Source organism: Lepisma saccharinum, chromosome 17, assembly GCF_977018435.1.
Source record: "Lepisma saccharinum chromosome 17, izLepSacc3.1, whole genome shotgun sequence".
Taxonomy (NCBI): Eukaryota; Metazoa; Arthropoda; class Insecta; order Zygentoma; family Lepismatidae; genus Lepisma; species Lepisma saccharinum.
In genome coordinates, this window is record NC_139245.1 from 46,120,147 (window position 1) to 46,146,971 (window position 26,825).

The 26,825-nt window shown below is 38.0% G+C and overlaps 1 protein-coding gene across 5 annotated transcripts in view; it reads right to left on the reverse strand.

Annotated features, from left to right (window-relative positions):
* The window catches only part of ninaC (STKc_myosinIII_N_like and MYSc_Myo21 domain-containing protein ninaC), a 266,558-nt gene that overhangs the window by 31,828 nt on the left and 207,905 nt on the right, over window positions 1-26,825 (reverse strand). For all 5 annotated transcript variants that reach the window (XM_083139403.1, XM_083139402.1, XM_083139401.1 and 2 more), the window contains 9 exons: window positions 24,249-24,451; window positions 20,723-20,867; window positions 17,635-17,824; window positions 12,428-12,638; window positions 10,216-10,360; window positions 8,733-8,883; window positions 7,318-7,598; window positions 2,889-3,163; window positions 1,846-2,011 (listed from right to left, as the gene is read on the reverse strand). In XM_083139403.1, coding sequence (XP_082995529.1) covers window positions 1,846-2,011; window positions 2,889-3,163; window positions 7,318-7,598; window positions 8,733-8,883; window positions 10,216-10,360; window positions 12,428-12,638; window positions 17,635-17,824; window positions 20,723-20,867; window positions 24,249-24,451 — 1,767 coding nt within the window. The remainder of the gene's footprint in view (window positions 1-1,845; window positions 2,012-2,888; window positions 3,164-7,317; window positions 7,599-8,732; window positions 8,884-10,215; window positions 10,361-12,427; window positions 12,639-17,634; window positions 17,825-20,722; window positions 20,868-24,248; window positions 24,452-26,825) is intronic.

Here is a 26,825-nt window from a genome sequence, read left to right on the forward strand (position 1 = left end):
AGATCGGGGACTAATTGCCCTAGAGAGATGAGTGATATACCGTTGTACGTGGAATGAACCAGAGATTCAGACTATATGAAATTTATGCAAATTCGGCGTATATATGGAGGGGGAAAGGGGGAAATCCCCTGAAAATACTTTTTTAAAAAAATGGGGTTTCGCCCCCCTCCCCCACCCTGAAAAAAGTAAATGACAGTGTCGACAAGCACATGGAAATGATCGCTGACATGTAAGGAACACAAAAATATTTGCATTATTATCATATGACCAATGTAACTTGAGTTGTACCCCCCAAAAGGAATGGTCGGCACGCCACTGATTCAAGCTTCAAAATGCAGTGGTACCTTGAATGACTTTAGTTCAGAGACTATTTGCCCTGGAGATATGAACTATATACCGTTGTACGCAGAATGAATCACAGATTCAGACGATATATAATTTATGCACATTCGGCGTATATATGGAGGGGGGAAAGGGGGGAAATCACCTCAAAAATACTTTTCTTTAAAAAAAAATGGTGTTTCCCCCACCCCGCCCGCGAAAAAAAATGTCAAAATGCACAAAATGCAAAATTAATGCAAATTTGGCGTATATATGGAGGGGGAAGGGAGAAAACCCCCAAAAATTATTTTAAAAAATTGTTTAAATGTTTGAAATTTATCTTTTCCCTTGAAAACACGCAAAAGAGAAGTCCCTTTTCCCGCCTTTTCACCTCCATTTTCATGAAGAAAAAAAAAAGATGCAAGAAACATTTCTGTTAAATACATGTGTTAGGAACAATATAAAAAAAATCGAAATTCTAGCCAAATATAGAAAAGTTATAACGTAAAAACTACGACCTTGACACAGCATCTCGATCGAGACGCTTAACCGTGAGGGTTACTTTTAGGTATCTCGATCGAGACGCTTGGGATCCAAAAGGTTAAAGGGATGCAAATAAATCAAATCAAATCTGCCATTCTAACACATCTTTTCAAGAGTCTCCCAATTGCTGTCGTGAAGTTATAGCAACACACAAAGGGGATGAATGATTGATTTGCTTTATTTACTTTGCTTCTCTGCCACTTTTGGCTAATTGCGAAGATGGGGTTGAGTGATGTGATGAAATTGATGAATAGACACTCACAAACATCTATGCCCAGGCACTAACCACTCCACCATGGGGGCTGGCAACACACAAAGGTGGATCCATTCCAAGATAATGGAATGGATTATCATTGCAGTGAACAGTGCACGTCTATGATAAATCTACTTTTTGCTTTATTTTACACAGCTTTCTATTTCTCTCCATTGACTGTTGATATCTGGATAAATATAGTGGAAACTCGATTTTTATATTTTCAGGAGACCAAGCTGGAAAAACTTAACATGCAGGAAAATGTAAAATTGAAGAAAATTTTATAACATTTTGTCATGTTGGGACCATCAAGATTGAATGTGGGAATGTAATGTATTGTGGGAAAATGTAAAATCCGGGAACTTACAATCAGGGTTTCACTGTAGATGGAATGGAGAAGACAAATGTATATTTCACTCAGGATTCTAACCTAGGACCTCTGACAGCTAACCACTCTGCCACAAGAGTCAGCCAAGGTATACATTGTTGTTATTGATTACATCCTATTCCAAGATTTTATCTTTAGCACCTGATACTTATACTACCTGGCACTGGTATCACCCTCGTTGTACCTGCATGTTACAGTTGTATTTTCTCATTTCTGATTCTGATGTTGGCTGTCATATGCACTTAATAATCTTACAAGGAATTAGTCACGATTTACGTTAAAAACTATTGATCCACCAAATGTAATTATAATAATCAGAAGAGTTAAGAGTTTAACAAACCTGATCCTCATAAAGTTTTGAGAGATATTCCACATGGTAATACTTCAGGAATACTTTAGTTTTCCCCAGAGCCCAGCCGTCCATCTTGAGTCGCAACAGAAGGAGTCTGCAGTTGTCCCTTGATGCTACGACATGCTCATCAAAGCCAAAAGCAAGGAAGCAGTACCTGTAATTTTACAGGAAAGGATAGAAATGGAAGCTATACTCATCCAATAGAAGATAATTTTAACATTAATAATACAATTCAAATAATATCATTGGAATGGTTAATGTAAACTGTGATTACTACAGTCATGCATTATTGTTTTTGAAAGGAACATGAAATGTGGGTTTACCTCAATGCAATGTTCCTTTTAGATGACTTCAATGATTGGGAAATGAATTTTCCATCATAATTTTGTCACAAAATAATGCTAAATTACAAACAAAATGGAAAATCAACCTGTGATCAGAAAATTTATAGCTTTATCTGACAAAACATTGTTCTAAGTCTGGATAATCTAAATTTTCTAACAAAATGTAGGATGAAAAATGAACTTCTTTCAAAAGGAATACACTTTAAAGTTCATGCATTTCACATGAGTGATGATTGTAAATATACTTTTTAGGATAAATATTTCTTATTTTGCATAATAAGTGTTACCTTTAAAAATGAAATTTCAGATATTATTCAGCAGTGACATGTCATTTTACATGCTGAATTTGAACAGAAATTCAATCCATTTTTGTTCAAACATTTTTCTTACATTTGTATAAATATGTGTCTATCGTGATAATCAGTTCATTTGGAAAGTTGCTTTTTAAAATTTCCTTCAAAATACGCAAAAAATACAACATAGTGTTCAATGTCAGGAACATGTCAGAATGGGTAGGTGATATTTATTAACAAGATAAACCTGTCATTAAAATATGCCCAAACTACACACCTTTCAAAAAATATATATTACAATTTCAGCAATATGCATATCATTGCATTTTGTCTGAATAATGTTAACTAAATTGCTATCTACTGATAAAAATGTTACAGAATTTTATATACTAACCTCCTGAGGAACTCTGAAAATGTCAGTCTGTGAGAAAATCCATTCTGGCGTATTTTGATGGTTTCCAGGACTCCGGTATACCTGAGCTGCCGAATCACCTTGTCAGCATCAAAGTGACATGGAATTCTGGCATCATTTGGCTTCAAGCAACGGACAAACTGTGGCGAACCACTCACCATCTTCTGCAACAAGTCCATCAGAGAGTATCGGAAATAAGTAGCAACAGTTTGCTGCGCTCGTGACTGAGATGCCAATCCTCTGCTGCTATACTGATCCTGCCAAATACACAATAGGGCATTTGTTATTAATCAGTAGGAACGGATATTAAGGTACAGCACCTTTCCAAAAATATAGCTGTTTTCAAACCCATCATTTGAGATATGTATTTTAAGGCATGAAATCAAGATTTACCTCCTCTTTCATGCTTCAGTATCTTTCTCCTTCCTTTTCTTTCATGTTTTTTTTTTTAAAAGTTGGACAGAAGAACAGAGTTTTTCACTCTTCAGCAGCTACATAAAATCCAATAGTCTCATTTTTAGAGCAGAACGAGAGATGTAAAATGGTATAATATAATCATTGCAGCCCCAATAGTTCCCAAGAGAATGTAGCAAAACCCGCAAGAGGAAACACAAACTTTAACAAAACCTATTTGGCAGAACCACAGTTCTCTATGCGGTCCACACACATTATGTACAGAAGGTGCAGAAAGAGAGAGCATTGATGATTGATAGTAACAAATTCCTAATTATGTTTTTTGCTATGGTGTTGAATAAAGAATGTTAATGTAACTGGTTTAGCGTTGATTGACAGTAACAAATCCCTAATTATGTTTTCTGCTACAGTGTTGAATAGAGAATGTTAATGTAACTGGTTTAGACCTGACATTTTATCAGCATCTTTTTTTGCACTTTTTTGAAAACATTTTCAGAACATTTTTAGAACATTTTTTCCTTTTCTAGCCATAATTTTTGCTCCTTCAAATCCGTTCCCAATTTTAGATGTGGAAATAAGTGTAAGTTTCTATAAACTATACAGGCATGCCTCACTTTATGGTATTTTTCTAATATGATACTTATTAATTATACGAGGGTCATTCGGAAAGTAACTTCCATTTGGGTATAAAAGAAACACCAGGACATTGTGAGAGTTTTTATTATATACAACTGAAAGAGACAACTCTAAGCTATTTTAGTACATAAGTACCTTCTCTGTTGACACACTTATCATATCGGCGAACAAAGTTTACAATACCCATGTCAAAGAAATCTGCCACCTGTGCATTCAGCTATGCAGTCAGTAACTGTCCTTGAGCTCCTGGTCACTGTTGAAGCACTGTGCCCCTAGCCACTTCTTCATTTGTGGAAAGAGGTGATAATCGCTAGGGGCCAAATCTGGGATGTAAGGAGGGTGGTCAAACAATTCCCACTGAAAATGTTGGAGAAGGTCCTTGGTTCGAGCAGCAGTATGCAGGTGAGCATTATCATGCACAAGAACAATGCCAGAACTCAACATGTCACGTCGCTTGTTTTGAATTGCTCGTTGCAATTTCTTCAAGCTTTCACAATACACTTGGGCGTTGATTGTTGTGCCTCATTCCAGGAACTCCACCAACAGTATCCCTTTTCGGTCCCAAAACACAGTTGCCATGAGTTTGTTCGTGGAAAATGTTTGTCTACACTTCACAGGCTTCCGCGGCGAAGAGGTGTGGCCCCACTCCATTGATTGTTTCTTCGTTTCCACATTCACGTAAGACACCCACGTCTCATCACCTGTGACAATGTGATCAAGAAATTCGTCACCATCTGTATGGGTGGTAAGGTGTAAGGAAGGTGAGGGCGGATCCCATCCTCTTGGTCGTATGAATGCACAGCCTTTTGGTTTGATTTGATTTTTGTTATTTAGTGTTGCTTTTCTGACACTTTGCGCTAATCAGAACAGTGAAGTTGAGTAATGATGAAATTGATGAAGGGACGCTCACAAGAACATCCATCGTCAGGCTGGGAATCGAGCTTAGGACCCCTGGAGTCGTAGTGCACTGTGCTAGGGTTGGGTTGAGTTGGTGTTTTCAGTTCACTTTATGCACAGTTAGGTTAATCAGGACTGAACCTACAGTTTTAAGTGGGATTCGAACAACTATGTGCTTCCACCAGGTATCGAACCCAGGACCCCTTGATTACAAGTTCACGATGCTACCACTGTGCCATCGGGGAGGCCTCATAGTGCACTGTGCTAACCACTCTGCCATGGACGTTGACGCAACAGCCTTTTGAATGACAATGTCTGACAAGTAGTTTTTCGTTGGGTGACACATGGACAGTACATCGTGTTCCATCACCTCTGTTTTCTGGTTCTCAAGACTGGAGCCTGCTATTACTTCTTTTCAAGTACCTCCACAACTGTTCTCACGAAAGCCCTGACTGGGAATTGAACCCAAGTCTGCTTACACCAAAGGCAATGTGCTAACCATGAGGCTACATGGGAGCTCAATTATGATAATTAGGGTTGGGTTGTACCACAACTTCACTTGAGTTACATTTCTTTAGAATATTTAAACACGGATGACCTCCTCTTGCATATTTTCTAAACATGACTATCCAATCTTCAAATTCACAATCTTTCTCTTTGTCATCAATTTCAGATTTTAGACTTCTCTTCAGAATCTTGAATGGTCAACTATTCACTAATGAACTCTTTCTGCCTTTTTCACATGAAGATCCTATATCAAGGTTTGTTTTAAGTCCACTTTGTGCACAGATAGGCTAATCAGGACTGGACCTAGAGTTTATAGTGGGATGTTGGACTACTACGTGCACCCATTGGACCTCTTGATTATAAGATGACAGTGTTACCACTATGCCATTCTGAAGGGCTGCAGATTCCAATGAGGATGAATGATGAATTGATGAAATGGTCACAGGGAAAACAAAATGATACATCCATGTCTGACCAGGGTTCGAACCTGAGAGCTCTGGTTTCATAGCATGTTACGCTGAACACTTTACCATGGAGATTGGCTAAAGAGTTTAATTATGTAAGATATGTGAATGACATCTCAAATGATTTGCAATACTTATCTTTCATTATGTGTGCAAAATTATATCAGAGTGTCTACCAAAATAAAAAATCCAAAATTTTGACTTTTTCTTGACCTTTTTGGTTTTTCTTAACCTTTATTTATACAACCCCTACTTTGGTCAAGTTGGAAATCAGCAATTAAGAAAATAAATATTTATATAATGAAAAATCCATACCAAAAGGCCAGTTTACTATGAAAGTTGAAGCTATATTTAAGAAGAGAATTGACTTGCTTTATCTATTAATGTATTCTGGACTGCATTGGGCAGACTAGAAAGGCTCTGGCATCTGGACTCATAGCCAGTATAATCTTATGTGGGACTCGTGTTGTCGTCCCAATATATTTGTGATTCTCCTTTACCACCATTCGTCCTCATCTTCGTGATAGCCAAGTTGTCATTGAGATAACAAACATTTTTGACTGCAAGTATAATTTCTTGAATTTTTATTGACTTCTTGACCTACTTGTTGATTACTTTTTCTTAATTTTCTTGACTGGTAGACACCCTGTATATGGTCAGCATATTGAGTTTTTCATATCATGGAAACAAGGCTTAATGGTGTTACCCTGTATATGTATTTCAGTGGTGGCTGGAAAGAAATCAATATGGTCATGATCACCAATTAGCAGAACGCAGTCCTCAGAATGCTTGAATTTTGTAATCGCATTGAGACAGACACATAAATTATATTATATTCGAATGCCATAACAAACCACTACTTGGACCTCGGGAGAGGAACCACAGCTGACTCAAATCGCTTGCACGCATGCCCTTTTCAAACCACTGTGGTGACGCATGTGTCAGCTTAGATGCTGTCAAAGTCTCGACCAATCAGAGAAAAGTACTGCCTAAGGAGAATGGCATGACTTCCCACGTAACGGGAGCTTATGCAGCAGACGACGTTCCCATTGCAAAAGTACTGCTTCTAATGAGGAGCATGACTGTGCCGCGCGCCTGAGAAAAACTAAGAATTCGAAGGAAAAATAAGGCAAAAAAGGGTGTTACAGTATGATTTTATATTTTCATGTTAATAAGCACAAATACGTTTTATTTTGCTGTAAAATAGATCATGCCGAGCATGACTAGCATGACCGTCAAAGCCGCTACTGATGTATTTTAGGGTACAAAAGGATGAGGAGGCAGACATCACTTTTCTCAACCAGTCCTCTCCTCCACAAACAAGTAAAATTAGAGAAATAAATGTTATTTTTTTCTCAAGTACTAATTTTTAATGATATTTAGATTAAATCAAATGTGACTGCACCCCAAGAAACAGCCTCTTTTTCTGGCATCATTACTATCACAAACTATTTTTACCTCTATATAATAATACTTAGAACAGCACTTCTTACCTTTGAGCCATCAATAGGAGTTTCCCTGGGTGAACTTTGTGGTGTGGCTGAGTACAAGTTTCCTGTTTTGGTCAGAGGGCATTGGAATAGGAATCTGATCATGTCGAACACTGACTGGCGCAATAGCTGTATTATTTCAGGTGGGAGGAAGTTGCGGTTCTTCTCCAGAAATCCCTCTGCATGGTACACAACTCTTCCGGCATAATGATGCACAGCAAAACACAGAGCATTGGACTTTGGCCTTACGTAAAATTTACTCTTTACATTACAATGAAACTTTTCTGTGGAAAAGAAACATAAATTATGTCAAACAATGTCCTTATTTGTTAACATAGTGAAATAAATATGTATCACTGCTGTTAGAATCCGAAAATATCAAAGTATTGTTACCCACACTGGCAAAGGTTACTTTTAAGTGAGGTCCTTTAGGGAGGTGTCAGACCAAATGACAAGTGGTGAGCAACACAGACTCTCCACTGTGCATGTGTGACCAACAGACCAAGGCGACATGATGCAAAATGTTGAGAAAACAGCCCCGTCTGTGTGACATGCAAGCAACAAGGATAATGTGCAATTTGTTGTGACATACGAAAGGTTGCATTTATTCTCAAGGTTCATTTTCAAGGAACAAGTGCCACTTGTTGTTTGTCACTTCAATCTGAAAGTTTCCTTAGGTCTGAACATGCCACTCAATAAAGATATTTTTTATTTATTCATTTCATTAAAAAATATTAATATAAAGTTCTGAGACCAAAAATTCTAAAATATGAACGAAATGTATTAAAAAGTATAATTTGTTGGTATAATTTGTTCCTGCAGAGATAATTGGCTTATTTTACTTATTGTATTGAAATGAAGTACTCACTTATCCATGAAACTGTTTTTTGTGATATTTATAATTTCAGTGGCCACTGCCACCATCCTCTTAGGAACTTGTAATGTTTCTTGGCAAGCTTCTGTTGTTTCTAGTTTTGTAGCATGTCACTAGGTGCCACAGGCACCTTGGTACCAACTGCTGCAGTAAAGGGATCCAAGTGTTGTGTGGATGTTCACCAACAATGTTTAATTCATGTCGGAAGTGCATAATGGTATGCATTTCCTTTAATTTTGTGTGAGTCAGAGTGTGAGCTATATGTCTGGTATATACTTCCATGATTTTCTGGTAGTTGTAATTAGTGTGCTTGGCAAGCCTAGTGGTGGGCCGGACTTTCTCTGTGACAATTAAGTGCACAAAAGAAAAGGTAACGAGAGAATAGGTGCTCATGTTAGATACAATAAATATAGTTAAAAACCACTAGACAATGAATAATGCCCAATTAACATTGAATGCTAATTACCACTGTCACTAACATTCAGAGAATTCTCAGAATAGCATTCTTGCAATCCAACTTGTATTTATGTGAACAAGTACTCACCTATCAATGAACGGTCTGTTGATCTGGGAAATCTGCTTTCTTCATCCAAAAGAGCAAGAAGGCCCATTGGGCGAGACAGGAGCATGTCGAGCACTGGGCGGTTGTCTGAAAATTCCACCAAGTCAACAGGGATTCCTTCTGCCATGTATTCCTTGATTAAAAGAAAAACTGAGAATTAAATAATGGAATCACACAAACTGATTCCCACATTATTTTCTACAAAATGGAAGCTGATAATGCACAACACATACTATTATCTATTTTAAGGGCATGTATGGTTCGGCTGAGAGAACCAAAGTTATTCTCACAAAGTTCATAGCCACCTGCAAGCTATGCCAGTTCCAGCTGTTGTTCCGGATGGAAAAATCTTGAAATTCCACAAGGAAAGCAGAAGAGGAGGGATCATCGAGGGGTTATGACGGAAGGAAGTGCAAGTCGAGAATCAGTCAGTCAATTTGTCTTTTCCCACATATCGAAGTGGTCAGAAAAGTAGCATTGAACAGGGTGCATTTGACTTTGGTCTTGATTAGCCCTTGCATGGCTGGGCATCGCCCACCTTAAAGAAGGTTCGTTCCAGTGATAGCAATAAGAAGTTTGTAAATAAATGGTCTAGGACAAGGAAAGAGTCACCAGTCATTTGGTCATTTGGATCCCCTTACATCCACAAGGTTTAGTAGAATGTCAATATGTTGAAGAGAAACTACACTATACTCATGCATGAAGCATGACTTGGTCAGTGAAAGAATGAGAGACAGAAGTTCAATGTAGGTAGTGGAGATAAAATTATAAAGGAATGTGCTAAGAAAAACCAGAAGAGATGAAATATGGAACAAGGAGATTTGACAGTGAGAGATTGGGAGGTGAAGGAACGAATGAGAAGGTTTGGATATATGAAGACAATGGGGGTATAAACAGTGCCGTGCCCAAGGGGGGGGGGGGTTGGTGGGGGTTATAACCCCCACTTTAGCCTAGTATTCCTAAAAAAGAAAGTCAAATGTAGGAAAAGATGGCAAAATGAGGGATGACTACGAAAAATAGTGTACGTAACCCCTCCCTTTCAAAAATCCTGGTCACGCCACTGGGTATAAAGACTGTCAATGAAACCACACACTGCACAAAAAGTGAGTACGATCGAAGTGATGATGGAATGCCAGGTAGTGGAGAGAAATACAAAGAGAACAAGCTTGGAACACAGTCAAAACAGGGGCATGTTCAGTATTTCTTTTCAGGTAGAGCCTTATGTGTATATAACAGTGTGCAGAATTGTAGTCAATATAATAGCTGTAATAACAATTCTTAGTTCAATTATTTCTAACATGTAATTTGAATAGATAACATGAAAAAGTTATTTATATTAATTAAATATCAATTACTGCAGTAAGTGCAAGAAATAAAGGTGGGCCATAAGGTCTAATGTAAAAAAATTAGAATGAAATAGGAAATACTTAAATTACTGTAGCATGTAAAATAAATATCTTCATACCTGCTGCTCCCACGTGAAGATATGTTGGTTAAAGTAGTACTGTATTTGCTCATTTGCAATATTGATGCACAGTTGTTCAAACGAATTCCTTGGGAAATTCTCAAACCCAAATATATCCAAGAGCCCAACTGCAAGTGGTTCAACACTGAAAGAAGATAGAAGACACTATAGCAAAATAAAAGAAGAAAGCTGTATAATATAATATCCATTTTTTAAACATATTAATTTAGTAGCTCATCCCATTGCAGAATTTTTAATTATAGGAAGTTTATTTGCTTTTATAATGCAAACTTAACTTCTACTTTGGGTTAATTTTCGCAAAGCTTAATATACATAGAAATGAAATGTATATTCTCTAATGAAATATACTGCTGGACAAAAAAAATGGACACCTTAATATTTGACATCTGAATTCCAATTACTTATGAATTATGCTCTCAGCTTGGTAGTTTTCTGTAACTTTCGTTTTTGTTCTAATTTAACTTATTAATGTATGTAAAACATCCACAAAGTTTGTTTTCTGTTGAATATATTTCCAATAATTTAGTTAGCCTTCGAATCAGAATTTATGTGTTATCACAAAAAAATGCAAGTGTCCGGTTTATTGTGTCCAGCAGTGTATATATAAAGGATTTTTCTGTACATATTTTTACCACAATATGACTTACAATGGTGGAAATGGATTATTTGCTCACTATAAATTTAACTATATGTGTTACATAAACCTGTGAATTGAATTAATATAATTATTCAGTTTTTTTGCATCTATTCAATATATACTGAACTTTTCACAAGATATAATTATCAATGTGAAACCTGTTCATCATTTTGAATCTAAAATTCGAGTTTTGTAAATATAAAATTTCAGGATTTTATTAGCCAAAGGAACAGGTCAATACATACCAAAGATATATTTCAAACTTCTACTATCTATTTACTGGACATTTAGAAGTTATTTTTAATCTTGAATACAGCCTAAACTTAATCATGTGGGGCTACCATATTTTGAAATGCTAAAAAGAGGACATTTTCTTCGAAAGCCACACACACCATCAATTTATTCACAAACACAAAAACATTACATAAATCACACAATTTATCACCATTAAATAAAATATTATTCTCCATTATATTATACTGCCACTAACCTAACCTGACTTGATAGTATTGACGTCCACCCTATTATATTGAACTAACCTATTCTTATGATTGTGTATTCTGGATTAGTCTTTTTATATATAGAAACACAGTACCTCATTATTTGTTTCCTTCCAACTACTCCTTGTTCACAGTAGCCCAAGCATACTTTTCTGTAGAACTTATCTTTTTCAACAATTCTTTTTCATTCTTCAGGTAGGCATGGAATTCTTTACAGCTGATGTCCTTGCAATTGTACTGCACTTGCAAAATTCCTCGAAGTGACTCCACAGACAAAATCTTTCTTTCTTTTGTCCACTGACTCTGCATTAGGGAGAAGAGTCTTTCTACATTTGCATTGTGGGATGGAATGGCGAAGAAAAACTGAGCAATTTTCAGCAGTTCCAAATGGCAGGAAGAATGTTTGGACTTCTCACAATACACAGTCCACTTTTTATGAGCTTGAAGGTTAAGAAAATCATGGCCATGTTCAAGTTCTTCGCTCACAAATTTCTTGAGGTTGCATACTTCATCAAAACATTTTTCATCATCTATAGGTACACCTCTATCCAAAAGGTACTTAATAGTTGATTCCACATCCTTCACATCCACACTCTCCTTCAAAATCGTCTCTACCACGTCTAAAACATGAATACTTTTCTTGTAACTCATTAGTAAACTTGCACTTTCTTTTAGGCATATTAGTAGCTTACACCATGTTCGCAAACTCTAACTTCCACTTCGAAACACAAACAAACGAATGACATGGAAATCACATCGACTGGAACTTGAAACTGTAACAACCAACGACTAACACTTAGCGCATCGTCCAGTGCTGCCAACATCAGATGTTTAATGATTTGAAAAGTTGTAACTTCATGATCTCTGACCTATGATGATTCGATAAAAGTAAAAACCCGGACATTTTAACAGAAAGTAAAAACCTGCCCGGATGCAAATTTCAGGGTCCGAAAAGAAGACATGTCCGGGAAAACCAGGATGTATGGTAGCCCTAATTAATGAAACTATGTACTTTAAACAAATTACAGCTATTAATTGACACACACACACTCACCATATTCCTCTATTGAAGTTCAAAAGCCTGTTAATTTGGTTCACTATCCAGTCGAACAAACGACCATAGAGGCCCTTTGCCATCGCATCACGCGTCGTACAAGCTTCCTCAACAGTGTTGTTACGCGTGATTGTTTCTCCTCGAGTGACCACGCTGTTTGATGTAAGGGATTCAAGAAGATCGCAGGATTCAATTCCCAGAAGTTTTGCAACTAAATAAAAGATACAACTATGAGATTGATTACTCTGAGTGTAGCAGACATAATATGTTCCTTAAGTATTGTGGTTGCATTCAGTGCTTGCTTGAAGTGGAAATTGTTAGTGGGGATAGATGTTGGCCTGAGCCTTGGGGATAGTTAGGGGATGCTCCCATTTTAACATTGGGACAATGGGATTCATAATTTTTCCTAGTTGGGGAATACTATCTCCCGCATCCACCGTCCACTTTGAGCACTGATTAGACTTTCTTAAAAATTGTTACTAATTTTGTCAACAAATATACGTAGGCTCTTCGGAAATCAACCTCAGTTTCGCTGGTATGAGCACCAGTGGCGTGCGGTGATAAATCAGGCAGGGGAACAGGTCACCTGCACTTGCTCCCCCTTGCATGGGTGTCTTAATATAATACAATAGATCAAGTAAAATTCAACCCTTATTGAAATGTCAGAAGTGACAAACATGAGGCACGTTAAAATTATATGACAATAATAATTTTAAAGCAAATGTGATATAATATAAAGAAAACATTAAAAATAAAATTGTTGATGCGCAACAAAGAAAAATTTGATAATATAAATTTATGAGTCATCAGAGAAAGAAAATAATATTTTGTCGTGACCTGTTTCATCTCTTTATTCGTAGATTAAGTTGACGTTTTTTCATAGAGTTGAGTATTCTTGTAATTCAAACTTCCTCAATGCAATAATAGCACGCAGATGGTTGAGTTTTTTCATGACGTTCGCTAGATTAGTCAGGGTGGCTACTGTAGGACCATAATAAAATTCAAGTATAATTCCCGGTTTTCAAGGCAAACTTTACAAAAATTCAAGCAGATGTTTAATCTATATCAAACTAAGGTTTTACCATCTCTCACCACCCACACACATACACACAAACAAATTCTTATATTAACAATAGGCCTATATGGTTTGTGCGATTCCAATGAATCCAATAATTCTAATTCACTTGGACGGTACATATATATAATTTAAGGCGCAGAGTTTACATTTGTCATTTCACATAGCTACTCGGCAGTAGCGTGCCAGGGGGGGGGGTGGCCCAATATTCCTAAAAAAGAACGTCAATGGTAGGAAAATACGACAAAATAACAAAATGAGGGCCGACTACCAAGAAAAAGTATAGGTAACCCCTCCCTTACAAAAATCCTGGGCACGCCACTGCTACTCGGGACTATAAAGACATCTACAAACACAAGTCACAAATGTTACGGGAAATAGTAATCTACGAAAAATTGTTAATTCTATAAGAATTTTAAATCTACCTAATCAACTTCAAGATATTTTATCTTGCATTAATCTTCCGTCCATCAGATGGATCGTTCAGCAAAGAACACTAACAAAGTAAACGGATTGGGAGAATTCTGTTTCATTTTCCACGCAACTTTCTTTTTCTTCCTTGATAAAAATAAAATCTAAACTGTGAAAAACTTGTTTCAGGTCATTAATAAATATGTATAAATTCAATGGAATTGGGATTTTAAAAAGTTGCAATTTTTCATGTCTACGGAGAAAATTTCAAGCAGAATTCACGCACAATTCCCGGAGCCAATAATTCACGCATAATTCCCGGAATTCAAGAAATTCCCGGTGAGTAGCCACCCTGTTAGTAGAAGTTGTTAATGTGACAAAACCCGACCTGTTCCAGACTCCCTTCTCATGATTAAACAAGGACAACAATATAATTTGCCACTGGAAGAATATCCAGTTAATCATTTTACAGAGTTATAGTAACTCGTTTGAAAATGCCTTGTGTATGATTTCATTTTAGTTTTTAATTCAGTTAGGATGTGTGTTGGTTTGTTGTATTTTCTGCAAAGTTCAATGAACTACAGGCTTTCGTACTCAGCCGGTCGATCATACAACACTCGCAACATTCGCTTTCTTGTCCTGCAGCTGCGTGCCTTGGAACTTTGGTCTTGGGGTTGGTGGAACAGGTGGATGTGAGCTGTTCCCTCGGAAGCTATTTCGCAGCGTTTAGCCAAGGCATTTAGCAGACGCTTAGACTGTAGAAGATTTTTTCAGTTCGTTATGAATGTCAGACGCAAGTTCTCAACGAGATTAGGAAGTTATGGACTTTCTACACTCAAAAGTATCACTTATGACGCGATTAAACTTCAGCTCATAGCAAAAACTGGAAGAAACGTGAATCCGCAATATCTATCTGAGGGAACAGCTAGAGCGTTCAGCTTCCGTGGTGCCGTGGGGATCGTTTACCTTCACACGTGGTCGAAAATACTCGGCTTCAGACAGTAGAGGGCATGATAGTAAGAGACCATGGTAGAGCATGGGGTGAGAACCATGATGTGTTGGGGGTAGGTGACGTCAAAAAACGTCCAGCCACGGTGAAAGATTTTGTTCAGTGTTACTTTTGGAAACGTTGATTTCGGGAGAAAGAAGTGTTCTATTATGTTAATATAAATAATTTAAATAGCCCAAAAGTGCAGTAAGTAGGAGGGAACAGCCTGTTCCCTCTGTTCCATGGAGGGACCGCCACTGATGAGCACATAGTTTACCAAAACATCCTGGCGCATGCACAGAAGTTAGCAGTTACGTGTTGGTTCATGTCACCCCAAGTGGCCGGTTACTGCATTCAATGCCTGGTGTGCAGCAAGCGGAGAATGATGGCTGGTGTAATCGCTGTTCCTGCCAAATGTGAGGTTCGCGGTGTGATCCACTTTCTTCAGGCTGAAGGACACAGTGCAGGTGAAATCCATCGCAGAATGAGTGCCGTGTACGGAGAGAAGTTCATGAGTGAAGGTTGTGTGAGGGAATGGTGCCGGAAGTTTCGAGAGGGACGAACCGATGTGCACAATGAAGATGGCCAGGAAAGACTGTCTATCGTGATGGATGACATTGTGCAATGTGTGGACAGAGTGATTTGCGAGTGCTGCTGCGTCATGATATCGGGCTTGTCTTCTGAATTTCCAGAAGTCTTTACGAGAGTGTGACTTTATGGAGCATGGTACGACCATCACTGCAGCAGTGTACAGTGAAACCCTTAAAAAACTTCGATGGGCAATTCAGAACGAGAGGTGAGTTGTCCTCAGGGATTGTTTTGGTTCACGATAATACACGGTCACACACAACTGCAGTCACTCAAGCCTTGCTTCAGAAATTTCTATGTGAGGTGTTTGACCACTTTCCATACAGCCCGGACCTTGCACCCAGCGATTTTCTTTTGTTTTCAAAAATGAAAGTGTGGTTGGGATCCGAGAGATTTGAGAGCAATGAGGAGCTGATGGATGGGGTGGTTCGGAAGTAGTTGAGTTCCCTGGCGGCAACCTTCTTCGACGAGGGCATACAAAAGATGCTGCCACACTATGACAAATGCCTGAATTACGTGGCAATTATGTTGAAAAAAAGCACATGTATGTGCGAAACTTTTGTGCATAATAAATTTAATTGCCTTTATATCTGTTTTATTTCGTGCCTCCCAGAGTTTGATTTAAGAATAGCCCTCGCATATCAACACTTTTTTTTTTAGTTATTAACGTAGTACAACTTTAAATTTGTGGACAAGAGATAGTTGAGGAAATAAAAAGATAAAACAAATCATCAATTACAAGGCTATGCCCACCTCCCTTGCCTATGACATTTAAATTACGAATGCTAACCTTTTGATGCCTAAAATATATTAAAATAAAAGAAAGTGTATCTGTTTATCACTGGAGAAAGTTGTTCAACCACCAATTGTTAAATAATATAGGCAAAGTTAAATTCCTTTGCTTTCACTTTCATATATTTGAATTAACAATATTTCAATATTGATTTTTAATATTTTTAGTGTTGCTTTTCTGTCACTTTTGGCTAATTGTGATGATGAAGATGAGTGATAATATGAAGAAGGGACATTCACAAAGAACATGCATGCCCAGGCTGAGAATTCAAATCTGGGATCCCTGCTAGCATACTGTGCTAACCACTCCATCATGGAAATAGGACTTTCTTCAACATTTCATATGGTTGATTGTTCAATAATTTTAATCTGAATTAGTTTAAATAAATTTATTTGTTGTCACCATCATGTTTCATCCTTCTGGCGAAAGTAGCACCATAAGGTAGAGCTGAAGCTGCCATGAAGGCACATCCCTTATTTCCCATACTGGAGAAGATGCTATCAGCACCAGTCTCTACGTACCTTTACCCTCAAGATTGCCCCCAGATATCCATTGATTAGAGGCTGGCTGATCCCCAGAACTTCGTTATGAAGAAACATTGTTTGAATATTTTTCCACCTGATATTATCCACTCCAGGTTTCCTCCACACAGATTACAAATATTATGAGTAGGCAACGGCTTTTAAGGTGCAGCCTTTTCCAAAAATATAGCTGTTTTCATACCGATCGTTTGAGGTATTTTAGAACATGAAATCAAGTAAAGTTAACACACTTTGTTGCACCTTTTTGCACCTTTCATGAGATTAGCATATTTATTATCTTTTTACCCCTCTTTGATGCTTCAGCACCTTTTTCCCTTATTTTCTTTCATGTTTTTTTTTTTTAAAAAATTGGGAAATAAAAATAAATGATCTTCACTCTTCTTGAGCAGCTAAATAAAATTCAATAGTCTCATTTTGTAGAGCAGAACAAGAGCTATAAAATGGTATAATATAATCATTGCAGCCCCAATAGTTCTTAAGATAATGTAGGTAAACCAACAAGACAAAACACAAACTTCAACAAAACCTATTCGGCAGAACCACAGTTCTCTATGTGATCTGTGCGCATTATATACAAAAGGCGCAGAAAAAAGAGAGCATTGAATAAAGGCATTTTATCAGCACCTTTTTTCCCCAGCTTTTTGAAAACATTTTAAGAACATTTTTTCCCCTTTCCCAACCATAATTTTGCACCTCAAAATCCCTTCCCTAATTATGAACATGTAATTGCAATGTACAGGATATCAAGCAGTAATTTATTTATTTACTTTTAATATACCCAGTTATATTTATTTGAAAGAGGAAACTTACCTCTATGAAGCGGGGCAAGATCTATGACCCTGCTCTTGTCTGTGTTATCCTGAGCAACTACTTCTCCAAATTCCAGGTCCCCTAGGTGAAGAATGGCAGCCAGCACTCTATACACTGTATCGACTTCTTCATCTTGAAAACCGAGAAGTTTGAAACCTGATTTAACTTGCTGGAATCTGGAAATGTTTACCTGAAAATTGGGAGCGAACAATATTTATGAACTAGCAAAACACCCACACAACTCACGCACCATTCAAGAAAATATTATTTTTGTATTGAATGTGTTCAGTCACGGACACTTCTGTATTCAAATTCTTTATTTTCATTGACCCATGTCCATAGGTATGGAAATCGTCATGTAATGATACATATAGTAATAAAATATTAATACAATTTTAGACAAGAATAGTAATGATTTGAAGAATTTCTACATGTAGGAATTCAAATACAGTAATAAAATATTAATACTATTATAGACAAGAATTACAGTAATGATTTGAAGAATTTCTACATGAAAGAAATCCAAATATGGGATGAATACACTATGGGAATAAAATTACATATAATTTTTAAGGCAAGCACAATAATAAGTGAAGAAACTTTTATAATGTAAAATAAAATGTAAATGTAAATATGTAACTTATACAGCATGAAAGAAAGTGGAAGAATGCAAAATATATAATGAACCGATTCATACAATCCCACTGACTTTCAACAGGATCGTTACAACTCAGAAGTGTACATGACTGTATTCCTTTATCAACTTTTATGTAATTATATTTTAAATACTGGTATGTAATTGAATATAATCTTAAGGGTTGGTTGTAACATTATGCATTCTATTTACTACCAGTGTTGTACATTTCTTTACTTGGGTGAAGTAGTTGTGTAGTTGGTGAAGAAATAAAGATTTCACTTACTCCACGAAAGTTCCATCATCACCAAAAAATTGTGAATATCCCCGCCTTATCTGTTGTTTTTTTTTTCCCCTAGCTTTCAATCTTTGAACATTCAAAACGATTTGATGGACAGTTTTAATCATGGCTGAACTTGTTAGCAGGCGCGGCTCGTGCATAATTTTCCTGGGGGTTCACCAAAATTATGCAAAGTGGACTTAACTAAACCTTTTGAGACACTACACGCTTTTGTTCCTAGAGATAGTACTGGGAAAATTATCAAATTTTGGCCGGTAGATTACTGACAAAGTTAATTTGCTTTATGTTCAGATAACAGTGACAGCACCAAGGAGTGTGTGTGTAGGGGGCGATCATTTTAATTTAAGATTTTCGTATGGTATTGTATTTAGGGGTATCTCAGAATTCAGAAAATATTCTCGCCTCAATTTTGCCTCTTCCACTCTTGCCAACTCTTTTCTGGTCCCACCACTGTCAAATAGACTATATTATTGGAACTGGATCCTGAACCTACAGTTAAAAAATACAAATCTCTGCCTGCTAAAATGAGTATGTATCAGTAATCGAACCCAAGACCCCTTGATTACAAGATAATTCTTATATAACTATTCAAAAGTATATCGCTAAATCAAAGCGATTAGATTCTATTCTATGCAATATGTTAACTTCTCGCACAGCAACAACTACACTCCTTCCAATACACAATCCACCTCACTTCACTCAACGTATCACTATGCCATATATATTTCAATCACCAGCCATGCACTTCAAAACAAACTAACAAGTATGGAGACAATGACACGTAACAAAGTTAAATGCGCGCGTCCCTTCGAACACCCTCTCGCGCTAGAGTATAACTGATCGCACGAAACCCAAACAACTTTTTGGTCGTCTTCTGACGTAAGTGCGAAATGCCTTCATTGTTAGGTTAGGCTTGAATAAATAGCAAATATTACATTTTTGGTCAAGCACGGTAAGCCCCGAAAATTGAGTGTATATATTCTAAGACAACTAAACCTAAAAAGCCTAACATGTAAACGAAAGCATTTAGTCTGACGTAAGAAGACCAAAAGGTTGTTTAAGTCTTGTCCGATAAGCAACCCATCGCCCTCGCGCTATTTTTGACTTTTCGGCTCCTTCCACCTGAAGTGTTTCCATCTTAAAGATGAAAACTCTGAATGTGTAGGCAAGTTGTTTTCTATCATATTTATCTTATTTGTCCCATCATCTAGTCTCGTAAAATATAAAAATACAAAGAGAATGCCAAATGAATTCAAATTGAAACACATAGTGCAACACTGGAAGAGAGAAGAGCGTGGTTGACTCCAGCTCGCTGGTGATCCTACGAACTGCGCATGTCCGTTTTGACGAGACGACCTTCCTGGAGTAGCCGACTGCATGTATTTTCGCCATATGTACGCGTCGAGCTTCTGCTAACCGTCCTAAGCTTTTAGCATGGTAGGGGTTGGCTTGCGGAGGTTCAGCGGAGGCTTTGCACGAAACGGAACTAGAGGGGAGCTGAGTGGCTCTGGCCCGCGGTTTCTCCTTCTCAACAAGAGAATTTGCCACTCTACGCTTATGAACTTCTCAGTTATTGTTTATTTTGTATATTACTGGGGGTTCACTGCACATTTGCGCTATACAGCCAACCGCGCCTGCTTGTTAGCTCAATTGGTGTTCATCTTCAGCACTCGTGAGTGAATGGTTTTAAATGAAGGAGAAGATTCTCCAAGAACAGAATCTAGCCCAGCTTTCATCTGAGTAGCTTTTCTGACTTGCACATGTAGAATTGAAACTTAGCACAAGCTAATCTGAAGGATGGAGCAAAATTTGGGAAGCAATGCATTTGTTCACAGTGATGCCATCTATGTGTCATTTACCTTACTCAGGCTTTGTATTGTGGGTCCTCTTTTTTTTACCGAGATAATTTTTCTATTCTCTCTATTTTAATCTGGTGGAATGGGATCTATTTAAGAGTTTTTGCCCCACATATTAAAAAATGTATGTTCCTTGACAATATTGTGCAGAAAGTTGAGCACAGGTATTGGAAGCTTCAAATTATTAAGGAAGGTGTAGCTGGATATCTTCGTCTGGGCACCAGATGAAGTAACTTCTTAAGTAAATGCCTATATACACAGGTACAAACAGATCGTCCATAGATACTGAATCCGTACCTGTTTCACAGCATGCTCATTGCTGTCATCCCCCAAATACCGATGCCGTGCTCGCAGAATGGGATCCAGATGGAATTCTGCAAGACGGTGCTCAGACTCCAAGCCATCGTACACGTAGTAGAAGATGTGGAAGTTGCGTTCACCTCTATAAAAATAAATATAAACATTAGGAGGCAATAAACGTATGACCTTGTTATCGTATTGCATTTTCCATAAACATCTTAAACACAGTAAAAGCACTTTGAGTACATTCAATTATAAGATTTACATGTTATGTATATTATCATATCATTTACAAATTAGAAATTAAATAGCTTGATCAAGCATATTTACATCGCAACAAATATACATTATATGAGTATCTACTTCTCAACACAATTTGTTTGGATTTATTTCTCACAAACTTCGAAAGCTAAATTGCATAGATAGCCTAAAAATTATGCAGGGTCGGATTAAGACAAAATTGGGCCTGATGCTGCAGTGCAAATTGGGCCTGATGCACTTACATACTATGATTAACATATATATATATATATATTTTGCTCTTCTATTTTAATGTTTTTCTTGTTTTTTATGTTTTTTTTATTATTATTTTTGTGATTATGATAATGTACCATAAAATGATTATGAGAGGTGCGCTAGTGCTGCTTACTTATATTGCTGTTTTTCAAGCCTTAGCAAGCGCAAATTCTTCGATTGTGTCAGTGAAGTCAAGGCTGCGCAGCAGCTCATGCTCAATCCTCATAAGCGCCAGCATGCTTAGCCTTTCCTGCCTTTCCTGCTCTCCTTTGACTATTTCCAACTTTGAGAAGCTCCGTTCGCCGGAGGTATTGGACACCATCATGCAGAGATAGATAAGCAAAGCAATCTCGATCTTCACAATTGACTGTACACCATTGTACTGTCCTGACATGTTTGATGCATACGACTGGCCTCCGCAGTTAGTAATGTCCAAGCCTTTTTCCTTCAGAAAGTTCAGAAGTATGCTAGCCATCTGCTCCGCTGTGTGTCTCATCATAGGCATAAATGTCAGGAACCGTTCAACTGGACCATGAGGCAGAACGTACCGGATAACAATCCTTAGCTGGTTGAGGTGTGATACGTCAGGTGTCAAGTCAATGGAGACAGAGAAATACTTTGCCTCCTTGGCTTCTTTCAGGATGGTGTCCTGCACCTTTCATCCCATGAGCTTCACCAGTTCATCGCATATTGTGGATGACTAATAGGAAACGTGACCTTTCCCGTGGTTGGCATAGTTTCTAATATGGCTAGCCAGCAGAGTATCATACTTCGCCATCAGCTCAATGATGCCAAGGTAGTTACCATTATGAGCGGAACCTATGATCACATCCGTGCCCCTTATAGCAAGAGCATGCTCAGCTAGGACTATCAGTGTGTCGATGAGCCACTTCACAATCTGGCGCCAGTAACACCACTCTTCCTGAACCTGTTTAATGGCTAGGTAGTCAACACGACTGGCTTCCTTCTGTCGGGTCACAAAGGACAACATAGCCTGGAGATGACAATAGCTGCTTTCATGCATTTTTATTCGGGATTCGCCTACCCTCCAGTTGTCAAAACCGCCAGAAACGAACTTGGTTGCTTGAACAGCACTGCCGCCGAACAATTTGCATGCAAACCAGAAGATCTTCCTTGTCGAAGGCGAATAGCACAACCATTGTCTATAGGATTTTTTGCCATTGAGCGGATGCGTACGCACGAAGAAAGTCTTTGTGCATCGACGTTGGAACGACTCGCCTGGGTATCGTCTGGCGCTTTCTTCAAACTTCACTTCAGTGTGTTGGCAGTCTTTTGGACCTTTCTTGGCCCAATATTCTCGAGTGTCATCGTTGATTTCACCCCACTGTCCCAAATCATTGGTGAAATCCTCCAGCGTCGGTGCTAGTGCTTCAGCGATAGTGTCTCCTTTCACCTCTTCTCTCCTCCCTGAAATTTCCCGCTCTTTATTCTCTCTTGCCTCGACAGGTCCATCTTGCTTGTCCTGGCCTTCAGGAGCACTCGAACTCGCAATTGCATCCGATGCAGACGATCGAGACGAAGATGTTCGTACTCCGAAGTATGAACTCAATTTTGGAATTTTCGCCAAAAGCTTTTCTTGTTCTGCTGCTTGTTTCCTTTTCTTTTTTGCTTTATCCCGCCCACTGAGTTGAGACGCCATAGTGAGCATGTGTGAAACAGTACGAACAATATCACAATGTGAGGCCACGTCAAAACCTAACAATAATATACCGTCGATTTTTTCTGTACAACTAACTTTCAAGGTGAAAAATTTACTATGACGCACTTACCAAACTATAATAAAGTTGCAACAATCGCTAAGATATTGCAAAAAACGCAGCTAAATTACTAAGTAAACTGTTTAACGGAAAATTGATAGCATTACCTTAGAATCTTCAGTGAACAATTAAAAAACGACGTGATAGTTATGTCACAGCGCAAAGAATAATAGTAACTGTATAATAAGTAACTCTGTGTCTAGGCATCCGAAATTGGGGCTCCAAATTTCATTCTAAGATTTATTTTCAGGTTAATATAGCAAAAGAAAACTGTTCAGCTTTCAGAAAATTCTCGTCTGTTTTCATCTGGGCCTATTTCAGGAATGGGCCTAATGCTGCAGCATCAATAGCACCCACCTTAATCCGGCCCTGAGCATAACTGCATGCATGTGGTTTAATGCTTGAATCATATTGTGCAGGGGAATGAAGGTCCACAGGATTTTTTTTCAGAGAGGATCAAGCAAGGCAATTTCCAGGGGGATAAAACGAGGCATATTTTCCCCCGTAGTAGTGTTGCCCCCTCAAAAAACACTTCTTCAGATTGAAGTTATCATGTTCCTGCAACACCCTTCCAATAATTAACATAAACTACTGTGACTGAAATGAAATATGTGTGTGTAATACGACATATGTTTATGGTAACATCCATTTTCCAGGAGGGGAGGGGGCATGGCATGTGCAGGGGTAAATTTAAGTATAATCATATCCTTGCAAGATGATTAATTCTTGATTGAGCAACAGTACTCTGATTGATTGATTGAATTGAAAATTATGGGTGTGGAAATAGCACTTAGGCTATTTTGCACCCATCACATTATAACTAAAATAAATGTGTGTCTGAGGACTAAAATATTCTTATCCTTTCAGGGCCAAGGCCTGTCAAGTAGGTTTTCATCGGGAGATGTGTGGTCTGTGCATCAAGTCCCAATGCAGCATTCATCTGGCTTTCTAGACTGGAGCCTGCTACTATAACTTTGAAAGTAGCTCCCCATTTGTCCTCCGACGGTGCGTCAATGCTGAAATTTTGGAGCTCTGATCGGAGACTGAATCTAATTGCTTGGCTATGCAGGAGTGCTACTGCTGGAAGAAAGTTTCTCAATTTTTCACACTTTTCTTCTTGTGCCATTCTGAGACCAATGAAATCATTCCTCAGTACTAACAATTTCCCCTGGAACAGTAATTGTGAGAACACGTCATACAATAATAAAATATATTTATTTCAAACTTACTGAGCTTGATAGACCACCCGAGATTGCTCAAGGAGATAAACAGATATTCTTGCACCAGTAACCTTGCCGCTTCTGCTCATTATCAGGTCCAGATATTTCCCAAACCGCGAAGAGTTGTCATTGATCCCAGTTCTCGCGTTTCCAAAGGCTTCCATGATCGGATTAACTTGCAGAATACGCTCTTCTAGGTTTCTGTTGGGAGCCTGAAATGAGAAAATAATGATCAAGCTACATGTACCAATGCATTCCACCAAACACTATTAATCCTCGATCGCTCACACTGTACCTCTGAGATACATGTAACTACTATCCATGACAAGAATATTGAGCCCTCTGTTTAAATTTGTACTCCATGGGAGGAGAAAGTCAAATATACCTAATTGGAAAGCCAGAAGTGTGTGCTTTTAGATAAAAACAAGACAAAGTAATTTTAACTCTGTCTGTTCTCTATTCAGATAAAAATGTTCGTAAAAGTGTAGTTTTTTTGTGTTTTTCTTTTTTGTGTAAGTTGAATTCAATTGTGTGTAGCTTCTTGTAAACTAGTCATAAAAATATGAATTTTTTTGTGATTGTAGCTTGCTTTTGTGGAAATATCGCAGCCATATATAATGTTGCTATCACATGTGGAACAGACACAATTAATGTTTAATAACCTTCGTGTCTGAGCTTAGTGGGCTATTTGTATCTGTGAGATGCAGAGTGATCAATTTAATTCAGGATAATTGTAGCACAGTTCGGATAAATGCTGAATTAATTTGTTCCATGCTTTGCAGCAGTGATGGTGAATGCAATGAATATAATATCATCAGTGATATCAGCTATTGTGATAATGCAAAGGTAAGCGACGGTAATTCAGAGACTGAACTGGAATGTGAAGCACACAAATAAATGTTTGTGAGGTGACAAATAGAATATGTAGTCCTAAATACTAAATACTAAGTAAGTCCTAATTTTTTTTTAAGATGCTTAAGAATCATTATATGTAGGACTAAAATTAAATAAATATGAAAATTAAAATGTAATTATGTATATATTAGTAACAGGTACTTGTATTTCACAGATACAGCGTGACCAATCGATTTCCAGATGCTTTCCAGATGCTACCAATGAAGACTTAACAGCAAGGATGGAAGTCATTAGTTCTAGGAGTCCATTCTGTCATGTATTTCATTACATCAACATTCATAAGAGTCTGTCATCCAGTTATGTTTCACACTGATTTTTAACACTTTGATTACAAATAATAAAAAGAAGCTACCCTTGCTTATTGCAACATGCCATGGAGACATATGGAGGGGATATGAAGTAGGTCCCCCACACAGGTGCAGGTAATATGATGCTCCAGATGCCTTTACTCCCTGCCCCCACTTATTAGAGGTTTGGTGAGCCCCCCAGAGATGTTTTACATAGGGAAATTGCCTAAAATCTTCCCAGCTGAAATCGTTCAACGTGGGTATCAAATCTGAGTCAACCCCATGGCAGTCAGACCTCCTACTCACTGGACTGGACCACTGCAGCTGTTGAAAACTTTATGACAGTCCTACCTGTATGTACTAAAGAAACTCCTAATTATTGTCTCCAAATAGTATGCATACGATGCAATTTTCCTAATCAATTAATTCTCTTCATACTTAGGTCAATGGAAGAAATGTTTATTATAATCATCATCAACTTTTGAGATTAGGAAAGCAAACACAAAATATACAAAATGTGACAGATATTAGAACTGTAATTTTACACTTGGCATAGAGCATAAACACAAATATGAAAATGTATTTTTACCTTTTTTCTACCTACTTTTATGGGCACATTCAGTATTGCTGTCTTTTTCATTTTGGCCACTGTACACACAACATAAGGATTTTTGCCAGGCGCGTATATTCTAGGCTACCTAGGCTATATCCGAAGCCCATATTAAAATACAGGAAATAATCGACTAGCAAATCTAACCAATGCTTCACTCTCACGTAAACTCGACTAGTGTATGGTCATCTTTATTTAACCTATCGCCAGGCTTCTTCGTCTGGAGGAAAAGTCTTTCAACCAGCAGCTGGTGCTTTCAACCCATGATGTATTTGTGCTTGCAGGGACGACCTCGGTGGTCCCTTGTGCTGCCTTCCAGCCCCAAGCGCTAGAGAGTGAAGGCGATACTCTCAGTGTTGCCAACAAACCGCTGGAAAAAACATTATAGGCGGGGGTGCCAATGCAAATTATCCAAGCTAGGGGGATGCCTCATGAAAATTACATCAGCCCCCCCCCCCCCTCCATCCCTTCGAGCATTGCCCTTCTCTCTTACAGTTCCATGAATTTTGTCACATACAAGCATTATAAATCTGCCTAATTTAGTGATTTTCCCCTGAAGTTGGCACTCTGCTTCTCGTTGGAATTCCACTGTGGTCGCAGCTATACGGGACATTCTGATGACGTCAGCCATGTTCCCATCCTGTTTACCTCTGTTTCAAGCAACCCCCACTTCCCTGCTGTCAAAATGTCAAAAACCCTCACGCTCGCGGTGGGGTTTCGGCCCGAGTCATCCCTTCGGTAAAGGAAATATGTTTGGCAACATAAACAATCCTT